The sequence below is a fragment of the Triticum urartu genome, chromosome 3 (genome assembly GCF_003073215.2).
Source record: "Triticum urartu cultivar G1812 chromosome 3, Tu2.1, whole genome shotgun sequence".
Classification (NCBI taxonomy): domain Eukaryota; kingdom Viridiplantae; phylum Streptophyta; class Magnoliopsida; order Poales; family Poaceae; genus Triticum; species Triticum urartu.
Window position 1 is genome coordinate 612,453,871 of NC_053024.1, and position 11,615 is coordinate 612,465,485.

At 43.3% G+C, this 11,615-nt stretch overlaps 1 protein-coding gene across 1 annotated transcript; it reads right to left on the bottom strand.

Annotated features, from left to right (window-relative positions):
- Positions 1-1,187: 1,187 nt before the first annotated feature.
- LOC125548851 (protein SUPPRESSOR OF GENE SILENCING 3 homolog) lies at positions 1,188-9,037 on the bottom strand. Its single transcript, XM_048712379.1, has 6 exons — positions 8,874-9,037; positions 5,546-6,336; positions 4,385-4,682; positions 2,927-3,171; positions 2,165-2,322; positions 1,188-1,590 (listed from the first exon to the last, which is right to left on the bottom strand). Exons 1-6 carry the CDS (start codon positions 8,953-8,955, stop codon positions 1,365-1,367), a joined length of 1,800 nt encoding a protein of 599 aa, XP_048568336.1. The 5' UTR covers positions 8,956-9,037; the 3' UTR covers positions 1,188-1,364.
- Between the last annotated feature and the right edge of the window lie 2,578 nt (positions 9,038-11,615).

Consider the following 11,615-nt stretch of genomic DNA (forward strand, 5'->3'; position numbering starts at 1 on the left):
GCCTCCACGGCTCCACCAGACCCCTCCTTCCTTGCCCTCTTATCGTCGCTGCCGTCGGCCTCCACTACGGAGCATTCTCTTTTGTTGACGGCGGTGGTCGGCTGGCTGGCATGCATGGCTGGGCTCGTGAGTCTGGTTTCGGGGTGGGACGGTGGGTATTGCAACAGTAGCAGCTAACTTGATTTGGTTTTGCAGTGTAATGTGGCGGGAGGCATTGGGCATAGATCTGGTTGATCTCACAATAGGCTTCACGTTGACTCGGGGTCGTGTTTGTGCACAGGAGCAGCGACTCCAAGCATGAGGAGGCGCAACGGGCGCTCTGGGTCGCGAGGTCAGCGTGGGCGATGGCTTGAGGCATCTCCCGCCATGCAAGCATGTTTGGCGGCATACAAGTGTCCAGAAGCTTGAGTACGGTTGATTGGCCGGCTTGGCCGGCTGCACTGTCGGATAAGTTCCAGGTGAAACCCTAACTTTGAGGCCTTTTTTGGTTTGAAGGAATTTCATAGGAATTTTAGAGGATAGGATTCTTATAGGATTTTTTCCTTTAAAGCCCTTTGGTTCATAGGAATAGATTCCTATTCTTACATAGGATTGATTCCTATCCTCCATATTTCATAGGAAAATAAAAATGAGCCTAAACTCAATGGAAAAATTCCTTTGTTGTCAACCAAATGACATCTCGTTTCCTATTCCTACTCATAGGATTTGAGATACATGTCATATCATTTTCTATAAAATTCCTATTCCTACGATAATCCTATCCTATGAACCAAAAGAGGCCTGACTCTGATGATTGTCGGCGACGATGATGTTTTTTGACGTCGTTCCCTCTTGCAGGCATTGTTGTGAAGCTCCAACCACCCACCATCATGGCCTTGTGTTCTTTCAGATGAAAACTCAAGGTTTGGCCTTGGGAAAATGAGTCGAGCAGCCTCGGGGGCCAGGTAGGTGATGGTGGATTGCATATCATGCATTGTCGTTTTGCCGGTGTGGGAGGCGGCTTTTGGGGCGGCAGCCATTGAACGTTCATGGACTGGGCACAGCTGAACGTATGTATGGTTTTCAGTCTGGTGCCAGACTTTATTTTATTTTCTAATAGAATTGCAAGAAACTCTTGGCTAGGGTTCGTTAGAAAATGAGGGAGGCTTTGATTTTGAAGCAGAGGGTGGAAGCAGAGCAAGGTGACAATATAATCCATACACATTTAAGGTTTCGACGCAGTCATTACATGTTGGTAGCACATGCTACAGACCTTGACATTCCAGCATGTTTAAGTTTCATGATATTGGCCATAAGACACCCACATAGGTCCAGGTCTCCTAGTCGGGCTTAAATTGCTCTGAGCTGAAATTGTATGGCGATCTTCACGAGCTGGAGCTAGAAGCCTTGAAGGTGTCTGGCTCGTGCTTCTCCATCAGAAACGTGAGAGCGGCATCGAGCTCCTTCTCGAGCTCCACCTCCTTCTCCATATACTCTCTCTTGAGCTGCACCTTCTTCTTCTCGTGTGCCTTTATCAGTTCGTCCCTTTTAGACATAAACTCCTCCACGCCCTTAGCCTGGCAATCTATGAAATGCTGCACTTCCTCCTTCCTGCAGAGGGTGAGATGGATTAAAAAAGATAGCGTTTCGCTATTTTGAGATGGGTACGAGAAGCCAAGAATACATGGCATGCTGATCAGGAGAATTCTGTCCTCAAACACACATTTGAAGATTACATCCTAGAAAAAAGATTGATCCATCTCGCCGTGTCAAAGATGGAATATGAGTGTTCCATAAAAAATATTATAACATCCTAAGGGCATCTACAATGCACAACCTCTTAACCAGGCGCTTAAAGAGGGAAAAGAGTGGGATCTCATTAAGCACCTATCGCAAAAGCCTGAGCTTCCAACGCGCAGCCGCTTAAATAGACGCTTGGATTATTAAAAAAAATCAACAGTGCACAACAAATTGGCCTAGGCGCCCGACTCCTCTTATGGCAGCGATGCCAGCCTGATGCCGACCGATGCTGGGATTGAAACAGGTGGTTGCCAGATTGGCTAGGATTTTATTCCTTAGCGCCTGCTCTAAGCGCCTCCATTGTAGATGCCCTAAGAGCACGGACTCATATTTTGTGACGCGGACCGACAAAATAGAATCATCCAGTCAAGTACCAGTTACGCACCTTAGCCTGCGATTTTCAGTAGTCCCAGAATCCACATCATACTGTCTAGCCTTTGCACGCTCCTCCTGCAGTCTCTTCTCATATTCACTTTCTTTCTCCTCCATGGCCTTGTAAAGGTTTTCTATCTGGTCATCGAAAAATTTCTCCTGGGAAGACATCTGCAAAGTGTAGGAAACAAGGTGAACAAGGCAATGAAATCATAACAAGGAAAAGAAAAATAGGAACCATCAGGAAGACAAATTGGAAAAAAAATATGTATTGCACAGAAAAAAAAATAGGAACCACCAGGAAGTTTCAGTCTAATGTTGGGCATGCCCATCTTATTTTAAGTCATTGGCATGCATAGAGTTTGGAAATAAATGTATGCTTAATGTTCATATGCAGGTTCACAAAATTATATATATGAGAAACACGTTAGCTATATCCATAATTTCGTGTTTTGAGATTTGCATGTTTTCATCACCTTCATTGCGGCGCATCCACATTTGACACCTTAATAAAGTCAAATTCAGAACAAGGTCAATATTGCTTAGATGTGACTATCACTCAACCACTAATACATTCTCAATGGCTGACATGCATACACATGTATTAGTTCTACCTAAATATGGATTGCTTTAACACGAACAGTATAATGCTGCATAGTGCCGAGACATAAATAATGCAAACTTTAAATTAATTAATACTGTTGTATACCCCAGTAGAGATAAGAAAATCTGCACTCAGTCATATATACTGGTGTAACTGTTGAGAAACCATTACCTCTTCCTCATGCTCCAAGTGCTTCTCTTTAATCCGACGCATGAGCACCTTATTCTCTTCACTAGTCTCCCGACATTTCTGAGTGATGACACCAAGCGATTCTTCTACAACTTTAGAGTGTTTCTCTGTCTTCACCACCCTGTTCTTCATATGATTCAGTCGCTGATTGTCTAGACTCATTTGTTTCATACCTACCACTACCATTTCATTATAAGATCTCATATCGTATTTCAGGCAACTTTTTCCTGAAAACATAATAAAGCACTTATGTTAAAAGTATAGTACAATAGGCAATGTACTCCCTCCGTGAAGAAACATAAGAGCATTTATAGATCACTAAAGTAGTGATCTAAATGCTCTTATATTAGTTTACAGAGGGAGTATCTGCTAAGAGCATCATATAGTATTGAAGGTCATATTCAGTAGATGCATAACAGATTGTGTGGGTGATACATTTTTTTACAGTGCTTCAGTGTGAATTGAACTTGCAGGCCGCGTCTTCATGATAAACAGAACTTGCAGGTCATGTTCAGTAGACGCATAGTAGATTGCGTGGGTGATGCATTTTTTTACAGTGCTTCAGTGTGTATTGAACTTGTAGGCCACGTCTTCATAATAAACAGAACTTGCAGGTCATATTCAGTAGATGCGTAACAGATTGTGTGGATGATACATTTTTTTACAGTGCTTCAGTGTGTATTGAACTTGCAGGCAACGTCTTCATAGTAAACCGAATAAAGCTGCCTTTGTTTCTTCTTACGGATGTAATTGGCTTCTTGTTACTAGAGTAATAGCTTTTACTAATATAATGTGAACCAAGTCCTGGCCATCAGAGCAGGTATCCATATATAGCATACACACAAAAATGATACAGATGAACTATGAATTGCCACATGGATGCAGAATCTATGCATATTATATGAACAAACAACAAAGGATGGCATGATCAGAGAAAAAACTGCAAATACATAGGTGAACAAAGAGGGGCAGGGATCTCTATCCCTCATCTTCTCCGAATTATCCCAAGCTACCCATTGCATATTGGCTTCTACTACTAACATAATGAAGAAAACATGCCATCTGAACAATCACATGATCATAATGCAAATGCTACCAAGCCCCAAAAGTTAGTAATCAAATACATCGGAAAACTTAACAGATCGGGTGTATTCTGCTTCAAATACACGTTCTGAAGTTCGAATGAGGTCCAGGTATTGTCAATTGCGAAACATAAATATCAATGTCAAGTTCCTTAAAAAAGTTAAGATGTCAATGCAGGAAAGAACAGAGAAATATGCAGCTTGACAGGTGTATCATGTTGCATCTGCAGCAATTATCATTGGTGGCAGAGAATTTAAGGCTACAAAATTTCAGCATCAAACAGGTATTTACCATATAACTGAGCAATCATATGGAAGCAAAAGCATTAAATGCATGAAAATAAGTTAAACAGTATACCCGGGTGGTGCTTATTGAAAATCTCCATATCCTCTTTGTTGGCTAAGAAACCATATAACAGTCTTTTCCCACCAGGTAAGAACCGACGCTTAGACGGAGCTTGCCATGCTTCCCTGTCTGTTCTTTCACCGACGAAGTGCTTATGCAGACGTTCAGCATCCATATAACCCACGGCAGAGCTTTCAAATATTAACACACTCATGCCACGGTGCCCACCTGGACCGTAGGCATGTCGTGCTTTGATTGCATCATATTCATGGAAATAATCGAGAAGCTCTTCATTGCCCATGCCTAACCACTAGAGAGCATCAAAGTACAGCAATGTCAGAATACAATAATCATCATCGCTGATCATTGAAAGATTATTAAAGAGATGTTCTATTAAAGTGCAACCAACATATTTTTTGGGACAACAATTAAAAAAGTGTGGAAAACATAATTGTAATCAAAGTTTTACTATAGGAACCTGGTACAGGAATTGGTCTCTGGACTTGCATGTAGAAAATGATGTAAATATTCGATGGAGTGGTAATTGAACAACAACCATATTCTTGTGCTCATTTGTGGATTAATTTTATATCGACGTGTGCCAAAAAAAAGCTAAATGCAAACTGAGACCATGACTACTAAAACAAGCATTGACACCATGGTTTTTGCAAAATTTAAGACGATAGACCCATATCTGTATTTTGCCTATTTTAGTGCAGAAACATACTTATTTTAATTTTATAATTTTATAAGAAAATATATAATTGTATCAGCCAATCTCATTGCTAAATTAGGATAGCACATATGAGGCTAATAAGTACCTTCCAGTTTCCATTTAGCTTCTGGATGTGTCAATAACACAGTTTCTGTTTTTGCTCAGTGGCATATAAAGTGAAAATGCCAAATATGGTACAAATGCCAACAAGTACATTAATCGCAACAAATATAAATAAATGAATATGTAAATTTGTATACTTGATAAATTAATGATGTGGTATGCAAAGAATCTTTTCTACGAGTCGAGCTTAGCAAAGCCAATGTAATAGTGTACCATAAGGCACATACATGAAAGTGCAACGGATTCACCAACTCTTACCATATCAACACAGTAGAAACACATATTTGTATTTGATGTGGAAGAGGTTCATGACCAGAAGGAAGAAAATACATCACCTTGTCATCATTATCTTGTTCCAGTAAAGTGTTCATGACAATAACCATTGGTGGCCATACAATCTCGCGATCAGTGCTTCCTCGTAATCCTTCCCATTTCCCAAATTGCTCACCAGGTGGTAGCAGTGTAGTTCCTAACTCATGTTCTAGCAATGTGGCAAATTCTCTGTGGAGCTTAACTCTTCTAGAGCCCTTCGTTCTAGCATGTCTCACTAAAGATTGTAGCCCATTGAACCAGTCAATTGCCCCAGGTCCATTTTGGCATGCCGGACAATGCCATGGCCTAGTCTGATCATGTATTTGCTCCTCATTTAAAGTATCGATGACTTCAAAGAATTTCTTGAACCATTTATTCTTTTTTTGAGTCTCAAAACTTTTTTCACTTTCATCAGAATCATCCTCCTCGCTCATATCATCATCAATGTCATCATCTGACAAATCCTCAACTTCAGAGCTGTCCTCGGGGTCAAAACTAGATGAAGGAACATTGTCCTTATTGCTTTCAGGGCCATATGGATGAGACCTGGATGACAACTGCGAACCATTTGCCAGAGCTGGCCACACAACTGGATTTTCTCTCGGATATGTTTGTGATGATGGCCCGCGATTGTCTACGGCAGCAGGCCTACGATCAGAAGGTTGCGTTCCATAGTTCCTCAAAGGAAGTGAAGATCCTCCACTGCCATTGCAAGCTTGCCATGCTGCAGTATGTGAAGCATTTGAGGAGGAGCCTGATGGTGGCCATTGTCCCCTCCCAGCTGCTTGGCCTGATTTCTTCTTCCAAATCTCCCCTGGATGCAGGACATGATTATGCAAGCATTATTAGATAGAACAATCTATACATATTTTTCCGAACAACAATTCAAAAAGTGTGGAAAACATAAGTGTAATCAAAGTTTTACTATAGGATCCTGGTACAGGAATTGATCTCTGGACTTGCATGTAGAAAATGCTGTAAACATTCGATGGAGTGGTAACTGAACAACAACCATATTCTTGTGCTCATTTGTGGATAAATTTTATATTGACGCGTGCCAAAACAAAGCTAAATATCAACTGAGACCATGACTACTAAAACAAGCACTGACACCATGGTTTTTGCGAAATTTAAGACAACAGACTCTTATCTGTATTTTGCCTAGTTTGCTGCAAAAACATACTTATTTTAATTAATAATTTTATAAGAAAATATATAATTGTATCACCCAATCTCATTGCTAATAAATACCTTCCGGTTTCCGTTTAGCTTCCAGATGTGTCAATAACACAGTTTTTGTTTTCGCTCAGTAGCATATAAAGTAAAAATGCCAAATAAGGTACAAATGCCAACAGGTATATTAATCGCAACAAATATAAATATTGTATACTTGATAAATTAATGATGTGGTATGCGAAGAATCTTTTCTTTGAGTTGAGCTGAGCAAAGCCAATGTAATAGTGTACCATATATGGCACATACAGTGGTGCTATCGATGTAATTTCTTAACTAAAAGATGATTTCTTGTGGTAACGAAGAGAGTCAACTATCACCCTTATACTAACCCCAATATTGATAGGTCTACGCCGGAAAAAGACTCTAACTGGTCTTGGTCAAACTTTTCAAGAAAATAAAACTTTGCTCACACACTAAACTTAGAAAGAGAAGGCCTACGTCGTTAATTTTCAAGAAACCAAATTAATATGCATAGCTTAATTTACAGAAAAAGAGAAGATTATGCGGCACTCCTTTTTGTTTGAGACCTGATAACCAGTACAACACAAATTGCATGTGGTGGCTCTTCTCTAGAGGGGCTTCACAGATTGTCTATTAATATTCAATGATTTTACCAGTAAATGCATCAAATATTTTAAGATTTCCAAATCAATTGAGGGGCGAAAGAAAAGACAGGGCAGGTTTTTGCCCGACATGAGGCAAAAACAGAATCAAAGTCCAAAACAAGGCAGTACCACTGTACCAGGATCAGGCGATTATTTACACATAATCTTTTTGGGGGGTAACCGCAACACGAACTCAGAACCGACCAGAAGGCTTAAGAGACAACATGCCCATATAAATTTGCAGAAAAACCTCTCCAAGAAAAGGAAGGTAAAAAATATTCCTTAGGTAATCTTGCAACTGTCATTGCAGCTGCTAACCGTCGCCGCACTCGTAGGAAACCATTATTTACACTTACCTTTTTTAGTGTAACCGCAACACGCATGCTGAACCGACTAGAAGGTTCAAGAGACAACACGTGTCCACCAAACTTTTCAGAAAAACCTTCCGAGGAAAAAAAAAGTACAAAGGAGTCCTAGGTAATCCTGAAACTGCCATTGCTGCCGCTAACCGGCGCCGGACTCGTAGGAAAGCAATAGCCCAGAAGATCGTTGTGACTGGATGACGAAGCCAGCCTTCGGCAAGGGCTTTGTCGATGTGGTGTGTCGACCGGGGATCATCCCCACCCTCCATGAGTCTCATGGCCGCCGTCAGCCATCAACATCATCATGGTCAATCGCCAGATCCGCCGCCATCAATCCTCAAGCGCCAGATCTGCCGCCATCAATCCTCGCCAGATCTGCCGCCATCAATCCTCAAGCGCCAGATCCGCCACCATCAATCCTCAAGCCCCAGATCTGCCGCCATCAAGCCTCAAGCCCAGATCTAAAACTGTTATCCACGCTCGCTCACCGGCAACAATGTCAGCGACAGCAGCCACCGGCCAAAGACCTAAACCCTCAGGCCCGAAGAGTCGATGGAGACTGAGCCCACGGCTCATCAACGCCGGCAAGACAAGACTTGAGTCAGGCATCATTCTTGGATGCATCGCTGCCGTCACCGTCAGAAGCAGCGCCGCCCTACACACAAAACCTATCCTATCTACAGCGGGAGCCAAACCCCCCCCCCCCCCCCCCCCCCCCGGAGTAGACGACGGAGGAGGCACAGACTGGCGGCGTTGAATTGCATACCAGCAATGGCAATAACTGGCTAGATATCATCGCCGAAAACCCCCTAATCGGCAAGCAGAGAGAAACCGGTTAATCTGCATAAAACTCCCAGCCAGATGAACCAAACGCCCAAACGAAACATCCAACAATTCCGCACCTACACGAATCAGCATTACCGAGCCCCTCCCCTCCTCCTCAGTGCTCACCGCGATCGAGCGAAACCAAGACCCCTATCGGAACAATCCGCCCGCCCCACCAGCCAAATCGACCCACATCCGGCGATCCCCGGGAGACGAGGAACAGGGGAACACGAACCCGGCCGCAACATCTTTTGCGGAGGAGACGAACGGACAACTGAGAAAAAGGTAACAGCAAGGACGACGCGTACGGGTAAACACCTCACCTCTTCCGCGAGCAGCCATTCCAGGGTTGCCGTTGCCGCTGCCGCTGCCGCCGTTGCCGCGAGGCCCGCCGCCGCCGAACATGTCGGGCGTCTCGGCGGCTCGCGGCGTGGGTTTTAGGGCGGGCGGGAGGAGGGAGGCCACCGTAGCGGCCGGAGGGGGAGGCGCCTTCTATACAGGAGAGAAGTGCATATTTCAACCCAAACTTTTGGACTAGTCTAATTTACAATCCCGAACTTTAATATCGTCTAAACTACAACCCTCAATTCTCAAAATCGGCCAGTATTCAACCCTTTCCTTTTTATTGACCGGTTTTGACCAGTCAATAGGTCCAGTCAGCATGCCATATCAACAAAAAATGCAAAATTTCCAAGGAAACAACTTATAAAATCAAAGAAAATACAGAAAAAGAAATAAAAAATCCAATTTCTGAAAAACACGGAAAATAAAAAAACGAATTTCCAAAAAAATCCAGAAAAAACCCAAAAACTCAAATTCTAGAAAAAAAATATTTCCAGAAAAAATCATTTTTTATTTTCCCTAGCTTTTTTCGCGAACAATTTTTTCGGAATTTTGCTTTTTTATATTTTTTTTCCTAATCTTACAGATTTTTATTTACTTTTTCTTGAAATTTTGAAAAAAAAATCTGATGTGGCATGCTGATTGGACCCGTTGACTAGTCAAAACTGGTCACCCTAGGTCAAAACCGGTCAACAGAAAAGGGAGGGTTGAATCCTACCCGATTTTGAGACTTGGAAGTTGTAATTTAGACGGTATTAAAGTTCGGGATTGTAAATTAAATTAGGGCCAAAGTTCAGAGTTGAAATATGCACTTCTCTCTCTATATAGCCAGCGCCCAGCGGAAGGCTAACTGACGAGTGGGCACACTGCCCGTTGATTGGGGGAGCCTTCGCCCGCTTCGCATCCCGGCCGGGCGCACCCCTCACGCTGACCAATGGGGACGGGAGGTTCGCCCCAGGTTTCAGTTGGCGGAGCGGCGTTCGACGGTTGACGGGGTGTTTCCTCCGCGCAAACCCGTTTCGTTTCACACGGTTCGTCTTGCCTGCCAGTTTGGTGAAATTTAAGTGTGAAGAACATTTTTTTTTCTTTTGCGTGTGAAGTGTGAAGACCATTGCAAACGTCTGATTTGCCAACGGCGGGATTGTTTCTTTTCCAATCGCGCATTTGACTTTCACCGAGTTGGTGAGGAATCGAAGGGTGTAATCGGCATGATCAATCCTTGGGAAATGTTTGCTCTTCTCACTAAAGAGTACTATCTCTGACTTCCGTAAGCACATGCCCAACACTGCGATGCATGTAAGTCTGTTGTCACTATTTTTTTAAAATTCATTATACTCTCTAACTTTAGAGCTCTCCCAATCGGTCAAGGTGTTTGATTTAGATTTGGTCTAGATTAATGACTTGTCAAATCATCAAATCAAAATCAACAACAACCGGTCTACAAAAACACATCAGCTCTGTGCAACCTCACCAATATTAGTACATGGGGTCACCAGCGCAAAAAAATTTCCCACATATGTGTGGGTTCGCTAGGTTGATTAATAGATATCACAAAATCGCACCACCTAGAAGGGCCCACCAAAGCACCGCATTAAACCCATTAACTGCGACTTCTTGAGGGCCTTAGGGCTATGCCACGTCATCATCAACAATTTAGCGATAAAGGGTAAAAACATGCACAGTTCTACTCGTTCCTTCCTCTCGTCTTGGTCATTTTGATTGGACCATTTGCCATACGCTGGATGAGAGGGAAAAGGAAGGTTCCTGGAAGTTGTCTGCAATGAAGCCATCAAAGCCCACTGATTACGATGCCTCCCTCTTGTTTCCTCTTCCTCTCCCCCCACACGCAACCTTCTACTCCTACCCATGACATCTTCCCCTTCTTCTCCTTAACATCGTCATGAGCGTGGGGGTCATGACATCGAGATTGGTGACGTAAGCTAGTGGGGAATGGGGATACAACATCAGCGTTCCATATCCGATGGAGGGGTCGCTTAGCAGGTATAGGCCCAGAACACTACTAAGAAGGAGGTGCCCTGGAGGAGCATCATCAGGAGGTTGGGGGAGGCTATGCGGATCGGATCGACCACAGCTCCGCCGAGTTTCCTCCAATGCGATGAACCTTGATACGTCTCCAACGTATCTATAATTTTTGATTGCTCTATGCTATTATATTATCTATTTTGAATGTTAATGGGCTTTATTTTTCACTTTTATATCATTTTTGGGACTAACCTACTAACCGGAGGCCCGGCCCAAATTGTTGTTTTTTGCTTATTTTAGGCTTTTGAAGAAAAGGAATATCAAACGGAGTCCAAACGGAATGAAACCTTCGGGGACGTGATTTTCTCAACAAACGTGATCCAGGAGACTTGGAGTGACCGTCAAGAAACAAGGGAGGAAGGCGCGAGGCAGGGGGCGCGCCTACCCCCCTGGGCGCGCCCTCCACCCTCGTGGGCCCTCCGTTGCTCCACCGACGTACTTCTTCCTCCTATATATATCCACGTACCCCCTAAACATCCAGGAGCACCACGAAAACCTAATTCCACCGCCGCAACCTTCTGTACTCGAGAGATCCCATCTCGGGGCCTTTTCCGGAGCTCCACCGGAGGGGGCATTGATCACGGAGGGCCTCTACATCAACTCCATGGCCTCTCCGGTGATGTGTGAGTAGTTTACTTCAGACCTACGGGTCCATAGTTATTAGCTACATGGCTTCTTCT